This window comes from Dasypus novemcinctus, chromosome 8, assembly GCF_030445035.2.
Source record: "Dasypus novemcinctus isolate mDasNov1 chromosome 8, mDasNov1.1.hap2, whole genome shotgun sequence".
Taxonomy (NCBI): Eukaryota; Metazoa; Chordata; class Mammalia; order Cingulata; family Dasypodidae; genus Dasypus; species Dasypus novemcinctus.
In genome coordinates, this window is record NC_080680.1 from 81,181,981 (window position 1) to 81,205,359 (window position 23,379).

General features: G+C 37.9%; 1 protein-coding gene across 7 annotated transcripts in view; it reads right to left on the reverse strand.

Moving 5' to 3' along the window:
* The window catches only part of GNE (glucosamine (UDP-N-acetyl)-2-epimerase/N-acetylmannosamine kinase), a 77,208-nt gene that overhangs the window by 39,415 nt on the left and 14,414 nt on the right, over positions 1-23,379 (reverse strand). For 4 of the 7 annotated variants that reach the window (XM_004457280.5, XM_071216856.1, XM_004457282.5 and 1 more), the window contains exons 2-5: positions 18,473-18,678; positions 9,377-9,828; positions 5,655-5,807; positions 3,310-3,522 (exon numbers count right to left, since the gene is read on the reverse strand). In XM_004457280.5, coding sequence (XP_004457337.2) covers positions 3,310-3,522; positions 5,655-5,807; positions 9,377-9,828; positions 18,473-18,678 — 1,024 coding nt within the window. Of the gene's footprint in view, positions 1-3,309; positions 3,523-5,654; positions 5,808-9,376; positions 9,829-10,030; positions 10,099-18,472; positions 18,679-23,379 lie in introns of all 7 variants that reach the window. The other 3 variants (XM_071216860.1, XM_071216859.1, XM_071216858.1) reach the window with 1 other exon arrangement.

Here is a 23,379-nt window from a genome sequence, read left to right on the forward strand (position 1 = left end):
ATTCCAATGCCCTAAAAATGCCCTGTGTTCCACCTATTCTTCCCCTCCATTCTCCTCAGAACTTCTGATAACTACTATCCTTATATCAATTTTATAAGTTCGTTCATTTCTACAATAATAATAAGTCTACTGTGGTCCATGGTAGCATTCCCTCCTTGTGGCAGTTTTAAATTATTTTATGAATCCCAAAAAGCAGCTATGTATGGAAGGGGAATTGTAGAGAGATTGAGAGGTAAGAGAGATGATGAATTTTGTTTGGCTGGTTGGTTTGTTGGTTTTGATTTTTTTATTATTATTATTACAGGAATAATGAAAATGCTCTAAAAATGATTGACATGATGAATGCACAACTATGTGATTATAACAAGTACCACTGATAATACACTTTGGATGGATTTATGCTTTTTTTAATATGCATAAATAAAATTTATGTTAAAAATGTTTGTAAACTAATCTATTCCTGTGGGTATTATACCTTTTAATTGCATTAAATTCAGTTGTGGGGCCTTTGATTACTTGATAAGGCTGATACAGGGTTTTTCATTGGACTACTCAGTGAGGCATGACTCAAATAGTCTCCATCCCCTTGCTGGGTCGATATAAACAAATACAGACAGAGACTCACTCAAGAGATAGGAAAAGGAAGCCACCATGTTTGATCCTGCCAAATAAGAGAAAGTACAATAGGATCGCTTAGGTACCAAGGCCCAAGAGGTTGGGCCCATGGAACAGCTCAAGAGGAGATGGAGGGAAGTGGACTTGGCCCAATGGATAGGGCATCCGCCTACCACATGGGAGGTCCGTGGTTCAAACCCCAGGCCTCCTTGACCTGTGTGGAGATGGCCCATGCACAGTGCTGATGTGTGCAAGGAGTGCCCTGCCACGCAGGGGTGTCCCCCACGTAGGCGAGCCCCACGCGCAAGAAGTGCACCACGAAAGGAGAGCTGCCTAGCGCAAAATAAAGTGCAGCCTGCCCAGGAATGGCGCTGCACACACGGAGAACTGATGCAGCAAGATGATGCAACAAAAAAAAACACAGATTCCCAGTGCTGCTGGTGAGGATAGAAGTGGTCACAGAACATATAGCGAATGGACATGGAGAGCAGACAATGAGGGGGAAGAGAGGGGGTTGGGGAGGAAGGGGAGAGAAATAAAAATAAAAAAATAATAATAATAAATCTTAAAAAAAAAAAAAGAGGAGATGGAGAGTCCAGAGGAAAAGGTTGAAACCTCAGCAGGGATCATCAGCCAATTTGCTTCGCCATGTGGCAACATGCTGGGACCAATACTAGCTTACTTTGGTGAGAAAACATCTCTGATGGTGCCTGGATCTGGACTATAAGCTTTACCCCAAATAAATCACCATTATAAAAGCCAACAGATTTCTGGTACTTTGCAACAACAGCCCTTTGGCAAAGCAAAACACCCCTTATGTTTGTTCATTCCTCAATCTTGAGGATTTTGGGATGGTGATGCCCACTCTGCTTCAGATTGAGAGAGGACTTAGATCTTATGGGGCAGATGGAAGGAACTGTTTTGCTTACAGTTGTAGAACTCTTTGTTTTCTGAGAAAGGGATTGTCCCTCATCACCATTTTGTTACTTGTCTTGGGTAAGTCCAATGAACTGAAGAGTAGGTGTTGGCCACAAAAGATTTAAGTCTTTGGGATATATATTTAATGAGTATAGTGCTAATTATAGGTTCAAATAAAAGGCATAGAAGAATCATGTATGGGAAATTATTGAGCCTAACTCTTTTACATTGGGAAAACAGATTATCTTGTATTCCAAGGAAAGGCCAACTGACAGGGTGTTGATTTCATGGGGTTGTGTGCCTTGCCTATAGTGCCTGGATGTCTCTAGAGCACTTGGGAGAACCCGTTTGAGGCTTTGTTTACTGTGATAGTTAGAAAGATATGCCTGAGACATGCATTAAGTGTAACCTCTGAAATGAGCTCCCAACTCACTTTGAAATCTCTTAGCCGTAAAAATTCTTTTGTATTTAATGTTTCCTCCTTTTGATCAAGGTCTTTTTCCCAGGGCATCACAGGATGGTGAGTGGTATTAATCACTTAGTGCCAGGGAGGCTCATCCCCAGGAGTCATGTCCCAAGCCTGGGTGGCGGTGTGAAGGGGTAGAGATAGTGACTTTATCTGCTTAGAGGGAGGCCACATTTGCATAACAAGGAGGGTTTCAGAAGGTAGCTCTTAGGTAATAGTTACAAATTAAAATTTTTTTAAAAGTTCAACAAATTTTAAAAAAAGATATTGGATAAAGTTAGGGTGGCAATTATAAAGAGAGAGGGAGAAGAGCAGGAACTAATCTCCTTGGGTCTAGTCCTGTTCTTTTTCTAACTATATATATTTTTCCATTAACTACACTTATATACTTGCATATAGATAGGATTAGTACTTGGACTAATGTTAATAACAAGATCTAGCTCAGCAAAGTCTTTAATAATAATCCTACTTATATATATTTTTTATTTATTATTTATTTCTCTCCCCTTTCGCCCCCACCCCCCACCCCTTTGTCTGCTCCCTGTGTCCATTCACTGTGTGTTCTGTGTCTGCTTGCATTCTTGTCAGCGGCACTGGGAATCTGTGTCTCTTTTTGTTGTATCCTCTTGCTATGTCAGCTCTCCATGAGTGCAGTACCACTCCTGGGCAGGCTGTGTTTTTTTTCATGTGCGGCAGCTCTCCTTGCAGGGTGCACTCCTTGCACGTGGAACTCCCCTACGTGGTGGACACCCCTGCGTGGCACAGACTCCTTGCACGCATCAGCACTGCACGCAGGCCAACTCAATCCACAGGGTAGGAGGCCCTGGGTTTGAACCCTGGACCTCCCATATGGTAGACGGATGCTCTTATCAGTTGAGCCAAATCCACTTCCCCCTACTTATACTTTAGATATTAAAGGGGCACCTTATTTAGAACTGCCATACTCTAAAATACTGACTGAGGGGAATCTCTCCTAGGGACAGAAAATGAAAGATTAGCATTCATATATTACTGACACATTTAACCACATTCTCTTTTAAACACAGTCATCAAAAACCACAGTTAAGAAGTTCTTAGCTCTAGTTGATATTACAAAGACAATAAAAATGTAAGCAAAGCGCTAAAAAATTTGGTAATCACTGTGTGCTATTTATAAACTATTTACAGACTTTAGGCTACAATTAGTCATTAACCTCATTCACTTACTTGCTCATAAATATGTATACCCAGTACTGATCTATACATACCTTAAAATAATTCATAGGTATGTATAAGGCCTTGTGAATTGAAATATAAACAAAGGTAAATACCTGTTTCTCTTCCAATCTGGCGTGTTCCTAGATTGATTACAGGTGTACCAAAGGCTCCAACCTCTCGTACCCCACAGCTGCTATTCCCAATCATACAACCAGCATGAGCAACCAATTGTATAAACTGGTCAAATGGGACATGTTTAACTGCCCGAAAATTGGGATGATGCTCGATGCCCTTCTTCCGCATCACTCGAACCATCTCTTTGCTTCCTATAAAAATGAAAAGAACTAATTGCTAAGTAATTTATGAGATGAAAAAACCATTTTTTTCTTTTTTTTTAAATTTTACTAAACCCCACTTAAAGATATCTTCTTATTAAAATCTCTTGCTGCCTATTAGGTAAACAGTAATTCTGATTATTGATCTTTTCATGAATGTTGAGTATCTAATATGTCTAGCCAGGTCTCTGTTTCAAATCATCAAGGAATTCAAACAGCAAGAGTTGGACATTTTCAAAGAGGGCTCAGAAAGCAAAATATCTTTCATTAATGCTCTAGTAAAAACCTTTACTTTTTAAAATAATGAAGAGGTTTAAGACAGGCCAATGGTTTTGATCTCTTTAAGCTGGGAGTTCCTAAATGGGAAGTTCTCAGGCTTCATGAGAGAAGCTGATCAGAGAGCCTCTACCTCAGTTATGCTCATATTTATACTAACGACAGTTCAATTGGATAGCACTTCCACTTATGTGGGCTAAACCCTAAGAAAATACAGATAAGGTTATGATTGTGTCTGATATTTTATTTAAAATACATGATTTAAAACACTTTTTAAAGATGTATGAGAAGGAAATATTTAATGCCTCTCTACTTACCCTTTTCCTAGCTATCCCCTACCAAGGGAGGAAATGTTGTTAATAATATTGGTTATAAGGCATGACAGCAACTATACCATGTTCACCAGTGGGCAGGAGCTGCAGCAGTTAACCAGTTAGCTAAACACACGTGTTCTCTCTCTTTTTAACTTTCTCTATGTGGTGGTAAATGGACTCAGGGTCTGCCCCCTTAGGGCAGGCCTTGCCACTTTTCTCTATATCCAGAGCATACCGACATCACCTGCTATATCCAGAGCATATCCAGAGCATTCTCTATATGCCAGAGCATACCGACATCACCTGCAATTATTGTAACACGTGGCAAGCCAGAAAGTACTACAAACCCAAGATTCAGATTTAGATTCAGGTGAAGGCTCCTCATTGGCCTTAATTCTAAACCAAACACCATCAATTCTACATTAGGGAATTGGGCACTAAGCCAGATAATGATAAAGTGATGCTTTGACTCTTATTTCACTATTGTTTCTCATGTATATCTCATCAAAAACTCCATAGGGAAGAAAAATGAATGGCAGGCATGATTTAGATATTCCTGGAACCCTTTAAGAATTTTCATATGGGAAAAATATCTCTAATTCTAAAGTATATACAATCAGGAAAGTGTATTACAAACAGTATCATTGATAATGAATACTGAACAAAAGTGATAGGCAATTATTTATATAAAAATTTAAAGAATTAGAAAATAATAAATGTCAAAGTTTTTGAACCACTGTTGTATTCCCTGGACAAAATCTAGGTTAGGAGTTCTTAAATTTTTTTCAACTAACACTCTACTTTGTTTCCCCTATCAGAAAAGATTATACAAGGGATTATTTAAGAGTGGGATTCTTTCAGAGTAACATGGTGACATGGCATTGCAGGGATGAGGTCCTGCCTCCTTTAAAGAAAAAAAATCTAAGAGCTCAGTAATAAGTGGTGTTAGCAAACAATTATTAGAAAATTCCCATTTGTCAGGTCCTGTTCTGACATTTCTCACTTATGTCATATCTACATTAACATGCCCAAGGTCTCACTAGCACCACAGAACTGTCAAACCAGGTCAGGTTTGAGGATGAACTGGTGGGAGACTTCAGATCTACATTTCTTAAAGTTTAGCTAACAAAAATAATAAAGAGAGTAAAATATAACAATAATAGCTATTTTACTGTAGCCAGTGGGATCACTGCTTTCCTAGAGATACTCCTTACTTCAGCATCTAAGATTTATGCCTTTTGGTTATTGCTTTTTTTTAGTGAAAACTGGACAGATGAGACTAAAGGGGAGATTGGAAAGATCTTTTTTTTTTTAACATTTATTTCCTTGCTATTAAGTTTCTGTTAGACTTGATTTTAAAAATCACAAACTTCAACCTACAGCACAATTGGTGATACTGTGAAAATTGGAATGCATTTCTAAATAGAGTGGCCTTCACTCTTGAGCAAAATAGGAAGGAAAATCAAAAGAGGGTGATAGAAACATAAAATTTGAAAATACAGGTGGCATAATTTCATTTTCAAGTTCAATTACCTGCATCAATATTTGGAAACAGAACTAGGGTCCGCTTGTTAAATGAGATAAGTGCATCCAATGTTAATTCAAACATTTTTATGGAATGCTTAATGTCAGTGGTCACAGGGTGCTGTAGTGCAACAATGTAATCTTTAGACTTTACATCATCACCTGTTTAAAGAAAATCACACCATATTGCTTCATTAGTTAAGAATCTTGAAAGAGAAAGAAACAAATTCTAAAAGCAAGACCCAAAGTCTATGCTTCAAAAATCCTGAGGTGAAAGTCTGTCATATTCTAAGCATCCAAATTAGAATAAGATGTTAAGAACTTAAAACAACAAACCCAGGGATTCAGAAACTTAAGATTTTACAAAGGTGCCGAAATCACAAACATAAAACATAACTTCAAATAGCAGGTTTTAGAGATTTGTGTTTTAAAACACAATGTATTTCAAAGCATTTGCAAAAAAAGTGAATCTTCCCAATTTCTCCCTAATGCTTCTAATAAATATTAATAGAAGCAATTGTAATTAATAATATGTTGCAAATCAGGGCATTTAGAATGTGAATGTTTATTAAATACATTTTATATAATGTATATCCACTTCCTGATACCATCACCCAAGAGTTTCAACAAATGGCAAGTGTTTCTAACTGTTCAAAGGACTAGAAAGACTTAACTCATCTCCAGAACGAATCCCAAGGACAGGTCCTCAGCAAAATTTTAAAGTGCAAAAGGTTTGGATGGTTAGTGCTATGCCAAACAACACAAGACAATTACCAACAGGGCCTAAATTATACCATAAAACTTAAAATGAATCTACTTTCTTACTTTTAATAAAAGAATATCTTTTCCTGTGATAGTAATCTTCATGATCAATTTTATTATTACCTACATAGTTTATCATTAATTCCCAAATTCAATCAACAAAAATTTTTATAGTTTATTGGTAACAAGAATTTTCACTAAGTTATAATCTTCGGTACTATTAATATTTGATTTAAAATAATACATTGGTTCCAAAATTTTATTTTAAAAATTATTGCTCCTATATTAGCTTCCAAACTGGGGGGAATATAATTATTGAATTTTTTTACAAAGTAAAGGAAGTCTATCAGAAATTTGATAAAAGAGCATCAAAGATCTAAAGGAAAACAGCTTCTCTGATCACAGTTAACAAAATTCTAGAAAGAGATCAACATAAAATCAGGTAATCTACCAAAACATAGGTCAGGGCCGTTAGAAAGAAACTGTTTAAAAGAGAATTAAAAACTGAGGGGGAGGAGAGGAGTAGCAATAAAAGAGGTATCTTCATTGTGAACTACTATGTGTATATGCTGTATTCTGACCACAGGTTCTGCTGTAATGCATGTTTCTATAGTGTGAATTAACTCATCTGTGACTGGTAAACAGAGGAATGATGTCAGCCTTTAACACAGTAGTTGAGCTATTAGTCATACATTATTTCTCATGGCTGAATGCTGAGAAATCTAATGTAAACATACACAAGCTATGAAGAAATACAGTACACCCGTCACAGAGCCCCGTCACTCCCATTCTTTCTCTTTTTCAGTTTGTCCATGTGCTCTGTCTTGAAAGCACTTACAGGGTAAGCCTCTCTGACCTTTGTGCATTGTGGGGGTGGGGGTGGGGAGGGGAAAAGGACCAATTTTTCTTTGAGAGTGAGGATGGTAACGGAGCTTCTGTAGTCCCATGCAGAGGATCAGTTTACATAAGAGTTGTAAGGATTTATTGCTAAAAAGTAAATGGAAGGTATAAAAGAAAAATCCCAGCAGTCTACCCTATGAGAACTTTCGACTTCTCATTTATCTTCTACTTCAGGTGTGATTAAGAAGGATTTGTAGTGAATAGAAGACACCCATTATAATGCAGAATGCAGCAGAATTGCACTTTGTAACTTATGATTCCATATGAAGCCATTTAAGCAGTTTCTTTATGAAAGAAAAATGGCAAAACAGCAAAACCCCAATGTTTTCCAACCTATGAAAAAGAAAAAGACAAATGATCCAGAACCATTCATCCTAGTCAACATTACGTTTTGTGCAAAGTCTGCACCTGCTTCTCAATCTGCAACTTCCAAAATTATTTCTGCTCTTATTTCCATAACTTAACAGCCTCAGTTCCTCTGCACAATTCTTTTGTGGTACCATCATTGTGTTATGTTTTGTATAATCTATTATTTACTGTGGTTTTTCTTTCATTACGAGAAATTTAGCATGCCCTTTAAACTTTAAGTTTTTATTAGAATTGAAAGTTCTGGTTGCAAAGTTTCTTGTTTTGAGTAGCCTAGCCAACCCAATTTTTCCTATAAGCAGAGTGATAATATTAGAAGTTACAGGTGGAAAAGCAGGCGCAGGCTTTATACATATGTATTATTGCCAGGGGCAAATGGCTCTGGCTCATTGTCTTGTGTTTTCCTTTTCCCCAATTTAAATATCCAGTTTTTGTTTTGTTATCCTCTTTTCATAAACTTCTTAAATGTTTTCGAATAGAACCTATAGTCCAAAGTACAAGCTTTCTGCAATCTGCTTCATAAAATTATTTTCTACTCACTACAACTTTTTCAGAAATATAAAGCTAACAGTATAATCAGAAGAGAATGCAAGAGTGTTCACACAGAAGCATACAAAAAGGACAGACTGAAAAGATGGAAGTCAGTTCCACCAGCACAGGTTCCCTGATAATTGTAAATCTGTCCAAAGATAAGAAATAAATAAAATAGAGTAACATATAGTAGGAAAGCCCCATTCCTTTCTTGCTCCAAGGGAATATGGATTAAAAATACAATCACTTTGATTACACAATCACCAAATCAATTTTCTATTCACTGATTTCATTATTCAATAAACTTACCTCTTAGAAAAAGGTAGGAGGGACTAAATAGATGGTTAGTCCAGATTTTCCCCCTAGCTAGTACTTTCACTATAAATTAATGAATTGACATTCTGGTTTATAAATGTTTAAATCTTTGCCTCTGATTCACAAAAGGTAATTTCCAGGAAGCTAGACTGGTTGACCATTGAAGATTTCAGACCTTAATGCTTATTTAGATAGAGATAACCAACGCTAAATGTACAGCTGTGACTTTTGCTTTTTAGTCATCATCACCTCTTATATTAATAAGTACTTATGACTTACAAATTGCTTTTACATTCATTATCTCATCCAAGTATTCCAACAATCCCATAAGACAGACGTTAAAATTAAATATAAAAGTGTTTTCATTGTAGTAAAAAACAAAATACAGAAGAAAATAAAAGCACCCATTACCCCACCAACCAGAAATAAATATTATAAATGACTTGGTGTACATACTTTCTAATCTTTCCATTCTGTTACAGTTTTTACAAAAATGACATATTAAACATATAATTTTGTAGCTTGCTTTTTTCCTTTCTGATATATCAAGATTTGTCCTTGTCACTAAATATTCACCCACATCAATTATATTTAATGGATTAAAAGCATTCCACTGTATAAATACAGCACAATTTTTTAAAAAATCAAACCACTACGCCTATATACAGAAAAGCCTATCCCAGTAACACACCCAGAAATGAGGTCAAGTTATATCTTAGAGCAAGAGCTATGAACTAAAAACCTGTCTTTTGAGGGTTAATGGAAATATTCTATCCACAATAGTTTCCAAAACAACTGAAATATACCGGACATTTTCTGACAAAAACTACCATTAGACTGAATAGTCTAATACATACCTAACCACATCCGAATGATGCTCATATAGTCCTTGTTCTTGGCTGAGAGAAGTTTGTCATAGGAAGGACAGCCTGCCAGAAGAATGCGATCATGGTCCTCACACATGGATATCAGGTGTTGCTCTGCATTTCGGGTGCAGCACACATGATAATGTGCCAGTTTAGTTATGGCATGTCTGATAGAGTCATCAATGGTCCCACTGACTTCCCCACCTTCAATGTGAAGGATTCGAATGTTCATCAAGGCAGCAGATGTAGCCAGAGCCAGGGCATCAAATCTGTCTCCATGAACAATCATGATATCAGGCTTCAGGCGATTAAGGACATCTGGTAGCTTCACCAGGGCCAGGCCTACTGACTCCACCATGGCTGCCTCATCTTCTCCTCTAACGATTGTGTGCAGCCTGGTGTTAATGTCAAAGTCATCTTGTTCAATCATGCGATATGTGTTTCTAAAGCAAGAGAAAAACAAAAGATGTGAGAGCATGTTCTTATATGCAGGGCCATAACAACATATGGGAAAAGCAATCTAACACCAATCCTTAAGGGAGCAACATTTTTTTAGTTGTTAAAATAAACTCAACTATTACATACAAAAATAAAGAGCACATATCATAAATGTACAGTTTGATTAAGTTCTCTACATGAATATACCTGTACCCTCCACCCAGATGAAGATACAGAACACTTCCTTGGAAGGTACGCTCCCTCCCAGTCAGTATCTGGAGAGAGAAATATTAGAGGAGGGAGTTTTTATTAGGAAGAAAGAGATCAAACCTTAACATTGGTCGTAACGTTTTTCTTTTTTTTTTAATTTACCAAATTTTAAAACAAAATATCCTACTTTAATAATAGAAAATAATTTTACTTATAAAAGCAAAGCCTTTTTTTAAAAAAAAAACAAAACAGAAAACACCAGGGAACTAGGATGCCTAGCATACATGTCACTACAACACTGTAATCTTCTGAATGATAGAAATTATCTCCTGAATTATTTGTATGTTACCATTAATGCAGCAAAATTCTATTTAGAATGAAAATATAGATTTCACAGCATTAAAGTGGCCATGAAATGTATTTTGTTTTTTGTTTTTAGGAGGTCCCGGGGATCGAACCTAGGACCTGACACATGGGAAACAGGCATTCAACCACTGAGCTACATCCACTCCCCAATGAGAGTTGGTTTTATCGTTTGTTTTTTAGGAGGTACCAGGGATCGAACCCAGAACCTCAGACATGGGAAGCAGGCACTCAACCACCTGAGTTATATCCGCTCCCCAAAATGCAGTTTTAAGTCTGCTTTATGCTTCAATAACAATAGCAACTCTTAATGCTTGTTTCACATGTAATAAGTAAATTTTTAAAGATATGGCTTTTTTTCTAAATATCTAATGCATGTTTATTATTTAACATTGTAAAATACAGAAAATTATAAAAAAGAAATTAACTATCATCCATAAGCTTAGCACTCAGCAATAACAAGTGTTTTTTTATTTATTTTCTTTTAGTCATTTATCTATCATATTTTACCAGGATTGAGAACACATCATGCATTCAATTTAGTAATCTGCTTCATTCAACTCTATGTTATCAGATCATTAAAACATCTTTTTGTTTTCTTTTTTAAAGATTTTATTTCTCTCCCCTCCCCCCATTGTCTGCTCTCTGTGTCTAGTCATTGTGTCTTCTTGTGTGTCCACTTGCATCCTCGGCATCACCGGGAAACTGCATCTTTTTTTGTTGTGTCATCTTGCTGCATCAGCTCTCCATATGTGCAGTGCCACTCCTAGGTGGGCTGTGCTTTTTTCATGGAGGGCGGCTCTCCTTGCACGTGGGGAATTCCCACGCAGGGGCGACCCTGTGTGGCACAGCACTCCTCGCACACGGCAGCTCTGTACGTGAGCCAGCTGACCAGAAGGGTCAGAAGGCCCTGGGAATCGAACTCTGGACCCTCCCAAATGGTAGGCGGACGCTCTATCAGTTGAGCCACATCTGCTTCCCTAAAACGTCTTTACATACATCATTTTATATCACATGGACATGCCAGTAGTCAATTTGTAGATTCCTTTGGATTTTTCGACATGTTGCCTGTACATAAGACAATCTTTATGCCTTTCTTCCTATGTTTTGTTTTGTTGTACTGGCTGTTACCACCAATATAAGTTCATGATAAGTGGTCAAAGTGGAAATATTTACCTTCTTCCCAATCTTAGAGGAAATACATAAATCTTATGTCAACTGTAGGTTTTTCACAGATGGGCTTATCAGACTGAGGAATGTATTTTGATATATTATGATTTTTATATATTTCTGGATGTGATTTGTTAATATTTTCTTAGAAATTCTTATGCTTATATTCATGAAGAATATTGGTCTCAATTTTATTTTCTCTTAATGTCAGTCAGATTTTTATATTGGGGTTATGGTGGTCTTATAAATGAGCTGGGCAAGTTCTCTGTTTACCTTTTTTTTTTTTAAAGATTTATTTTTTATTTATTTCTCTTCCCTTCCCCCACCCCCCCCCAGGTGTCTGCTCTCTGTGTCCATTTGCTGTGTGGTTTTCTGTGACCGCTTCTATCCTTATCAGCGGCACCTGGAATCGTTTCTTTTTTTGTTCCATCATCTTGTGTCAGCTCTCCATGTGTGTGGCACCATTCTTGGGCAGGCTGCATTTTCTCTCGCGAGGGGTGACTCTCCTTATGGGGCGCACTCCTTGCGCATGGGGCTCCCCTACGCCAGGGACACCCTTGTGTGGCATGGCACTTGTGCACATCAGCAATGCACGTGGGCCAGTTCCACATGGGTCAAGGAGGCCCGGGGTTTGAACCACGGACCTCCCATGTGGTAGGTAGGCAGACGCCCTGTCCATTGGGTCAAGTCTGCTTCCCTATCATGTGATTTTTATGAGAATTGTCTCACATAACTGTGGGGATGGGCAAGTACAAATTCCATAGGGCAGGCCAGAAGCTGCGAACTCCAATGAAGGTTTTCAATGAATCCCACAGGAGGAACTGGCTGGCTAAAGATGGAAATTCTCTCTTTTACTGCTTGAAATCATCACCTCTTTTAAAACCTTCAACTGCTGGATGAGATATCTCTCATTGTTGAAGGCAATCTCCTCAGCTGATGGTAGATATAATCAGCCATAGATACAATCAACTTACTGCTGATTTAAGTCCATGGAATTCCTCACCATAACAGTCAGGCAAGTGCTTCCTTGACCAAACAACTGGGTACCATAAACTGGCCAAGTTGACACATAAACCTAACTATCACAGATATAATTACTGGGAAAAATCCTGGGTTGACTATTTTTTTTTCCTTTGAGCACTTTAAAGATGTTCCATTATCTCTGGCCTCCATTACTTCAGATGAGAAGTCAGCTATGTTCTGTATCATGCACTCCCAATGGAAAATTTTTCTATTGCTGCTTTCAAGATTTTTCTTGATTTTCAGCAGATTGACTATGCTGTGGTTCTCTTTGTATTTATCCTTTTGTGGGGTTTGCTGACCTTCCGGGAGAGTACATTGATGTTTTCACCAAATTTGGAAAATTCTATCCATTATTTCTTCTAATATTTTTCTGCCCATTTTTCTGTCCTATCTTTTTGAGACATCAATTGAATGTATATTAGATTGCTTTTTTTTTTTTTTTGGTTAGGCCAGTAATTTATTAAGGTAGGGAGGGAAGTTAAATGGACAGAAAGTAACAGATCATGGGTCCCAGGTAGAAAGGATGGGGCTGAAGAGTGATAAAGCAGGCTGATTTACAGACTACAACTTGCCATTATAGAATATAAATGCCCAGGTTTTACTTGCACGGCCATCATGGCAGGAGGAAAACAGCAAGATTGCTATTGATATTATCTCAGAGGTCACTGAGACTCTGGTCTTTTCATTTCACTTTATTTTTTTTCTATTCTCCATCTAGATAATTCCTATTGATCTGTTTTCAAGGTCACTGACTCTCTTCTCTTCATCATCTAAATCAAGTAAATTTTTCATTTCATGCATTATACTTCTTGGTTCTAGACTTTTCATTTGGTTCTTTTTTATAGCTTTCATTTCTCTGCTGAGGTAGCTGCTTTAAATGAAATCTTTGCTATTATCAGAGTCATCTCAGGATATATTTCTATTGACTACTTTTTCACTTGATATTTGTCACATTTTCCTGTTTTTTCACATATACAGTAATTTATGATTATATACTGAACATTATGGTTGTCACACTATAGAGATTTTGGGGTCTGTTATCTTTCTCTTACAAGTGCTGATTTTTGTTTGAGTAAGCAATTAAGGGTGAGCACCTTGTGAAAGTTGGGTTTAGCCCTTTATTAGGATGAAAAGGTTTCATTTTCAGTCTTAGTCCTAGAATGAATACTACTGTCCTGGAATACAGTATTTACTCCTATGGTGTAGCCCTTCTGGGGTTTCAGTGAAAAGCCTGACGAGTTTATTAAGCCCCTCTAACATGGAAAAACTCAAATCCAAACTGTCTCCTGTGAGGTGAACAGCATATGACATTGCTGCTCAGCTTTTCAGCGACCAGTTGCTGCTTTCTACTTGGATTCTTAAAGTCCCCCATGCATAAGCAATTCAGTGATCAGCCAAAAACTGGAAAAGAGCTTATGTACAGATTTTTTGGCTTGCCCCTCTGTGGCTCCCTGATTTCCAGAATTTTCCCCTTTCTTTTTTTTTTTTTTTAAAGATTTGTTTTTTGGGACGCGGACTTGGCCCAGTGGATAGGGCATCCATCTACCACATGGGAGGTCCGTGGTTCAAACCCTGGGCCTCCTTGACCCATGTGGAGCTGGCCCACGTGCAGTGCTGATGCGCACAAGGAGTGTCGTGCCACGCAGGGGTGCCCCCCGCATAGGGGAGCCCCACGCACAAGAAGTGTGCCCCGTAAGGAGAGCCACCCAGCGTGAAAGAAAGTGCAGCCTGCCCAAGAATGGCGCCGCCGCACACACAGAGAGCTGACACAACAAGATGATGCAAAAAAAAGAAACACAGATTCCTGTGCCGCTGACAACAACAGAAGCGGACAAAAAGAACACGCAGCAAATGGACACAGAAAACAGACAACTGGGGTGGGGAAGGGAAGAGGAGAGAAATAAATAAAATAAATCTTTTAAAAAAATGAAAATAAAAATAAAGATTTACTTTTTATTTCTCTCCCCTTACCTGCCCATACCTCCCTCCCCACCACCTGTCTGTTCTCTGTGTCCATTCGCTGTGTGTTCTTCTGTGTCCACTTGTATTCTTGTCAGCGGCACCAGGAATCTGTGTCTCTTTTTGTTGCGTTATCTTGCTGCGTCAGCTCTCTGTGTGTGCAGTGCCACTCCTGGGGGGGCTGCACTTTTCTTGTACTGGGTGGCTCTCCTTACAAGACGCACTCCTTGCATGTGGGGCTCCCTATGCAGAGACACCCCTGCGTGGCACGGCACTCCTTGCGCGCATCAGCAGTGCACATAGGCCGGCTCATCACACGGGTCAGGAGGCCGTGGGTTTGAACACTGGACCTCCCATGTGGTAGGTGGACGCTCTATTCATTAAGCCAAATCTGCTTCCCATCCCCTCAACACAGCAACCTAACTAATGTGGTTTTCTGCTTGAGTCCTAGCCAATCTACACTACCTGGAATGGGGAAGGTACTCTCAGAAGAAAGGCCATATAAATATGGATCGCATCTACTACAATTTTCTTCTTCTAAGGATCAAATTTCCTCCAGTTTCTGCCTACTGATGGTTGTTCTCTGGTACCTTCAAATATTTTTTTTTACATATTTTGTCCAGAATTTATATGGGTTAAGCTGTGCTACAGTAAGTCAGATAAAGCTGTTCTGTCAATATTAGAGCCTGAACTCCTTTTTAAAAAATATTTGTTTTGTAATTTCTTGAGATGAATACTTATTTCAGTTATTTCTTATTTTTCCACTTAATAATAAAAGTACTAGAGACAATTTACTTCTAACTATAGGTTTCTATTTTTCATTTCATTTCCTTTATTTTATTTTTATTTTTATTATTTATCTGTATATTGTCTATCTCTCCTACCAGAATGTAAGTTCTATGAGAGTAGGGACTTAGTTTCTGTCTGGTCACCTGGAGCATTCTAGATGCTTAATAAATACCTGTTGGATGAATAAACAAATAAATGAAGTTCTCAGTAGTCTGTTTTATACATTTAATTTCATTTCTTCTTTTACTGAATTCTTAGAAGTACGACAATGCTAGTTTTTAAAAAATTTCCAAGGGAAGTGGATTTGGCTCAACAGATAGAGCGTCTACCTACCACATGAGAGGTCCAGGGTTCAAACCCAAGGCCTCCTAACCCATGTGATGAGCTGGCCCACGCACAGTGCTGACGCATGCAAGGAGTGCCCTGCCATGCAGGGGTGTCCCCCACGTAGGAGAGCCCCACGAGCAAGGAGTGCACCCTGTAAGGAGAGCTGCCCGGTGCGAGAAAAGTGCAGCCTGCCACGAGTGGCACCGCACACAGGGAGAGCTGACGCAGGAAGATGATGCAACAAAAAGAGACACAGATTCCCAGTGCCGCTGACAAGAATACAAGTGGACACAAAAGAACACACAGTACATGGACACAGAGAGCAGGCAACTGGGGGGGAGGGGCAGGGAAGGGGAGAGAAATAAATAAGAAATAAATCTTTAAAAAAAAAATGTCCAAATAGTTGAAGTAGAAGGCAAAGCTTTTGCTTCTAAGGTCTTTTTTTTTTTTTTAAGATTTATTTTATTTATTTCTTACCCCACCCCCCGGCATTGTCTGCTCTCTTGTGTCCATTCGCTGTGTGTTCCTCTGTGTCCGCTTGCATGCTCAGTGGCACCAGGAATCTATGTCTCCTTTTGTTGTGTCATCTTGCTGCATCAGCTCTCCGTGTGTGCAGCTCTACTCCTGGGTGGGCAGTACTTTTTTCGCACGGGGTGGCTCTCTTTACAGGGCGCACTCCTTGTGTGTGGGGCTCCCCTACACCGGGGACACCCCTGTGTGGCAGGGCACTCCTTGCACGTATCAGCACTGTGCGTGGGCCAGCTCCACACGGGTCAAGGAGGCCCGGGGGTTGAACCGCAGACCTCCCATGTGGTAGGCGGGACGCCCTATCCATTGGGCCAAGGCCACTTTCCTCTAAGGTCTTTTTAAAATAAGTAATATATTTACTGGCTTAAAATTCAAAAGGTACAAAGGTTATACAATGAAAAGTCTACCTCTCACTTTTGTCTCCTGAATATTCAGTTGCCTCCCTACAGGCAACCAATTTCATATGTTAGAATGTACTTTAAACATATATTTCCATTGAACTATTATTTACATTTATAAATGTTTGTTGCTATACTATTTTTTATAATTGATTATATTAAATCTAACCTGGCCTTGGACTCTGTTTTAAAATTTGTAATTTCTTTCCATCTTTTTCTATTTATTTTACAATTTTACAATAAAGGACGTTCTAACAGCTAAAAAGAAGCCATTTATTACACCCTTTGGATAGATCATATGGTATGTGAATATATCTCAATAAAACTACTTAACAAATTAATAATTGTGCAAGAATAGCCAGAAACAGCAGCTTATACAGCAGGGGAAACAGAGAAATTGAGAGGTGAGGAATTTTCTTTTTTGAGTGTCTGTTTTTTGTTTATTATTATTGAAATAATGAAAATGCTTCAACAATGATTGAAGTGATGAATGCACAACTATGTGATTATACCAAATACCACTGATTGTACACTTTGGATAAACTGTACGCTTTAGTAATATGCAACAATAAAATTAATTTGTTTAAAAAAAAAGAAACACATATTTCCAGTAAGTCAAGTTTCCAATTTAACAATCTCATCAGACAAACACTATCTTTCCATCTTTAATTACTGTGGTAAGCAGATAAGAATCTTATTATGATCTCCTACTAGTCTTTCTGTCAAACCTTTCTCATAAAAGTAAAAGAAGGGGAGCAGACATAGCTCAAGTGGTTAAGCACCTGCTTCTCATGTATGAGGTCCTGGGTTCAATTCCCAATACCTCCTGAATAAAAAAAAAAAAAAAAAACTGTCATTGGGAAGTGGATATAGATCAGTAGTTCAGTGGTTGAACATCTGCTTCCCATGTATGAGGTCCTGGGTTCAATCCCCATTACCTCCTTAAAAAAAAAAAAAAAGTAAAAGAGCCCACAAGACTTTCAACTCAGGCCAAAGCTAAAATTTCTCTTCTAGCTTGTCTTTTCATGCAAGCGGACTCTTTTTGTTGGCCAGAATTCATTTCACATTAAAAAAAAAAAAAACCTATGGATCCTTGAGTCATCCTTAGATTTCTTCTCTACTATTTAAGTATTTTTTTAGTGCAAATTGCCAAGCTGTTTCTGAAGGCAGGTTTTTTTTTTCCTGTTGTTTTATTTTTAAGAAAGAGTCTATAAAAGATAATTTTTCTTTAACATAAGCTTCCTTCATACACAACATGTATTTTTGACCATCTTTGGATGCTGCATTAACTTTTTTATGCCACAAGGGCGCACTAAAGACCACTTTATAACTTCCCTAGTTCAAGTACATAGTGGAAAAATAAATGTCCATTTATGATTTATACATTTTGCTCCCTCAAAATGATTTCCCACCCTTCATTTCTCAAATTTAGATTGTGATCAGCAACAAATCTAATGATGCCATAATAAATATCAATGATAATGGTAATGAAACATTCTACTTTAACTTGTAAATCAATTAGATTTTTAAAATCTTGTTCCATATCTACTATTTTATACACTGTTGATCTGTAAACCAGTTTTAAAGTAGAAATTATTTTAGCTATAATTTATTAAGCATCTACTAAACACTATCACCATAATGGCTGCTTCATATCACTATCACTACTCGCACAATAACCTACAATACAGGCTTTCACCAATTTTAAAATAAAGGAAATGGGAAATAAATGAGAAATATTAAGTGACTTCTCCAAGGCCACATAAAAATTAAATGGTTTAACTGGGATTTGAAGCTAGGCCCATACGACTCAACTACACCAACTCTGTCCAGTATACAATGATGCAATATAAAATATCATAAGAAAACACTTTCATCTTACCCATAGTCATCTATCAGGTGAGAGCCAAGTACCACCACATCAAGTTCAAAGAACTCAGGTTCCGTTTTAATGCCAAACATGATTGGAGCAAGTTTGGAGTAATCAGCACGGTTGCAAGTAGCAACACAAACCCGAAGTTTTCGGTTATTTCCATTCTTCTCCATGACCTGCTTTTTTTGTTTTGAGTGGCTCTTAAAATAGAGTTCCTAAATTTAGAAAAATAGAAATTGTTTATAATCAGAATGATAGGTCCTAGATAAACACAGAACTCAGTTATAAATCCTTAACCACCATTTAATACAGTAATTTTTTAAACCCACCCAATGAAGGACAACACTCCTGTGTGTGACACTCCAATTGGCCTACCCAGAGTATGAAATTGCAGCAGACTAATTATAATTCCATCCCTTTCTCTCACACTCAAGAAAGCATAATGAAATGCAATTAAGAAAGAGAGACATAAACTCTGACTTATAAAAGCAAAAACATCAGCTCTTTAACTACTACTAGTTAAAAGTTACTTGCCATACCTCACAATTGATCACAATATAACAGATTGTTGTAAAACTTTGAGAACCATTGATCTAAGTCAGTTCCCTCACGTTTCAGAAAGGGAAACAGGTCTTGAGAGGGGAAATGACTTCCCCTAAGATTCAAGGTCACATAAGAAATGAGATCTATTCATCCTCACACTATCCAGCATCTAGATCCAAAGCACTATAAATTGTGCTGGGGAAGAGGAAGAAAAGTAAGATAAAACATGCTCTCAAGGCTTCATTTTCTCCTACAAACCAGTGTCTACCAAACTGACAACTCTAAATCCTACCAGATATCTCCTGCTGTAGGTCCCATATACATTATACATTTTAAAGTCAGGATCTAGGAAAACGAATGTGATTCGAGTGACTAAGCTCCCACCTTCCACATGGGAGGTCCGGGTTTCAGTCCCCAGTGCCTCCTAAAGAAGACGAGTAAGACAACAAGCTGATGTGACAGGCTAGCACAGTTAGCTGACACAACAAGATGATGCAACAAGAGACACATGGAGGAAAACATAATGAGATACACAACAAAGCAGGGAATAGAGGTGGCTTGTGCGATTAGGCGCTTCCCTCCAACATGGGAGGTCCCAAGTTTGGTTCCTGGTGCCTCCTAAAAAAAGACCAGCATACAACAAATAGACAAAGCAAATGCAAACAATGAGAGAGTAGGGACAAATAAGTAAATAAATATTTAAAAAATAAAGTCAGTGTCCTACACTCACTCTCTTTCCCAAACCAGCTCCTGCTTCCTTCTTCTTAGTTACACACTCCATTCATCCAAATGCTTTGACATCCTTGTATTCTCTGTTCTTCATCTCATACTCCTAAACCCTACCAATTCTACTCCCTGAATATCTTTCAAATCTATCCCTTCTTCTTCATCCCCACCAGGACATCTCAAGTTCAAACTCTCACCTTAAGTCTGAACTGTTGCTCAGCTGTTGGAACGGTTTGCTTATCTCTAGTATTGCGTCCTGCCTTCTACAAACTTTCATAATGATCTTTCCAAAGTTCACAAATCCGATTATATCACACTAAGCAGGATATACCGCCTATAGGATAAAGTCCAAACTGCAGATCTGGACCTAGCACATCTTTCTCATCCCTGTCCCATATCTACAATTACCTTTATTTGTGCCAAAGTATCAGCCACACTAAATTACCTGCAGTTCAACTAGTGGGTCTCCATACCTCTTAGCCTTTACAAATGTGAGTGTCACTGCCTAAAATTTCTTTTCCCTCTTGCCTGGACTTCTCATCCATCAAAACTGAGCCCAGAGAATTGTCAGATGATTGCACTGGACTAGGCAAGCAGGGCTCAACTCTCTCACAAAAACAACAAAGAAAGAGTTGAAACATGTCCAAAGGCCTGCTTTGTGAGTCACCAGATTAGGATAGTGCTAAACAATATTCAGGAGGGTAAGGGACAGAGAGGCAAAGACCCGAAACAACAAACATGAGTTACCAAACCCCCATGGCTCCAGGAAGGGCTCCACTCCTACACCTCCAAGAAACTAAGCTGGGGTAAAACCCCTGGCTGACTGCAGCTGACTGAGAGGGGAACAGACATCTTCCTCCCTGTCAGCTATCACAAGGGAAAAGGGAGGGGAGTTGGAGGGCTTTTCTTCAGTGAATTTGGCCATCAGAGCCCGCTGTGAATCTTGGCCCTAGCCAGACCGAGACAGGAAAACAGAGATTTCCTCTCTGTGGAAAGGTGTGCCAACAAGTGCCATCTGCTGGCCAGTCTGGAAATTAGATGTACAAAAACTGCTTTTGGTTCTCTCTACATCATAACCCCTGGGTGAAAATCTGCACTCCATTCATGACTCCCTGGCCCAATTTTGATAACTTAGGCTGGAAAATTTTAAAGACTCAGAATGCTTGAACCAAATATCAAAGAAGAGCTATGAAAAAAAAGTAGGCAAAGGGCAGAAATTGGTTATCAGAATAAATTCACCAACATATTTAGATGCCTAGACAGCAGCAAAAAATTACAAGCCACACTAGGAAATAGGAAGAGATGGCCCAGCCAAAAGAACAAATGAAGTATCCTGAAGAGATAGAGGATTTAAGACAACTAATCAATGATAATCACAAAACTCTCCTAAATCATTTCTAAACATTGCAAGAAAATATGACTAAAGAGATAAAGGGTATTAAGAAGATGCTGGTTTAGCATGAAGAACTATGAAAGCCTGCAAAGAAAATAACAGACTTTACGGGAATGAAAGACACAATGGAAAAGTTAAAATACATTAGAGGCACATAAGAGTAGATTGGAACTGCTCAAAGACAGACTTAGTGATTTCAAAGATAGAACATCTGAACTGGAAAAGACAGGAGAACAGAAAGAGAATGGAGAAAATGGAACAGGGTCTCAGGGAACTGAATGAAAATGCAAAACACAAATGTGTGCATTATCAGTGTCTTAGATGGGGAAGAGAACGGAAAAGGACAGAACGAATATTTGAGAAAATAATGACTGAAAACATCCCAATCCTTATGAAAGACATAAATATCACTATCCAAGGACAGTGCACCCCAAACAGAATAAATCTGAATAGACCTTCCTGAGACACTTACTATTCAGAATAACAAATATCAGTGATAAAAAGAGGATTCTGAAAGTACAGAGAAAAAAGCAAAGCATCACATATAAGGGAACCTCAGTAAGATTAAGTGCCAATCTCTCATCAGAAACCCTAGAGAAGAGAAAAAAAATGGTATGATGTATTTAAGGTAATGAAAGAGAAAAAATGCCAGCCAAGAATTTTGCATCTGGCAAAACTGTCCTTCAAAAATTAGGGTGAGTTCAAAGTCTTCACATACAAACAAAAAATGACAAAATGTGTTACCAAAAGACGAGAATTACTAGACACTAAAGGGAGTGCTGCAGTCTGAAAAGGAAAAATAAGGGGGAAAGACTTGGACAAGAGTGTAGGAATGAAGACTATTAGCGAAGGTAATTTAAAGGGCAAAAAGATAGACAATAGTAAGATATGACAACAGAAAACCAAAGGATAAAATGGATGAAGTAATGCCTTTACAGTAATAACACTGGACATTAAAGGGTTGAATTCCCTAAAAAGACATAGACTGACAAAATGGATAAAAAAAAATATGAGCCACCTGATGCTGTCTACAAGACACAGGGACACAACCAGGTATAAAGGAAAAGGTTGGAAAAAGATATTCCATGAAAAATAGTAACCAAAAAATAGCTGGAGTATTGATATTAATATCAGACAAAATAGATTTAAAATGCAAAACTGTTATAAGGGATGAAGAAGGTCATTACATATTAATAAAAGAGGCAATTCACCAAGAAGAAATAACTATACTAAATATCTATGCACCTAAGCTGAGTGCCCCAAGATACTTGAGGCACACATTGACAAAGCTGAAGGGAGACACAGATGTCCCTACAATAATAGTTGGGAGACTTCAATACACCACTCTCAGTACTGGATAGAACATCTGGACAGAGGATAAATAAACAGAGAGCTTGAATAATATGATAAATGAACTACAATTAAAAGACATCTATAGCATTGTACCCCAAAAGAGGAGAATATACGTTCTTTTCAAGTACACATGGATCCCTCTCCAAGATAGACTATATGTTGGGTCACAAAACAAAGTTTCAATAAATTTTAAAAGATTGAAATTACATAAAACACTTTCTCTGATGATAACAGAATGAAGGTGGAAATCAATAATGGACAGAAAAGGGGGAAATTCATAAATATGTGGATTTATTTATTAAACAACATACTCCTAAATAATCAGGGAGACAAGAAATTGCAAGAGAATTCAGCAAATGTTTTAAGACAAATGAAAATAAGAACACAACATATCAAAACCTATGGGACACTGCAAAAGCACTGGTGAAAGGGAAATTTATAGCCCTCAATGCTTAAATTAAAAAAAGAAGAAAGAGCTAAAATTGAAGATCTAACTGCACACTTGAAGGAATTAGAAAAGGAACAGCAAACTAATCCCAAACCAAGTCAAAGGAAAGAAATAGTAAGGATTAGAGCAGAAATAAATGAAAACAAGGGGGAAAAAAACAATAGAGAAAATCAACAAAACCAAAAGTTGGTTCTTTGAGAAAATCAACAGAATTGAAAAACCCTTAGCTAGATTGACAAAGGAAAAATGAGAGAGACACAAATAAATAAAAAATCAGAAATGAGAAGGGGGACATTACCACTGACCCCACAGAAATAAGGGAGATCATAAGAGGATATGAACAACTGTATGCCAAAAAACTAAACAATAGAGATGAGATGGATACATTCCTAGAAACACAAGAACTACCTACACTAACCCTAGAAGAAATAGAAGACCGCAACAAATCAATCA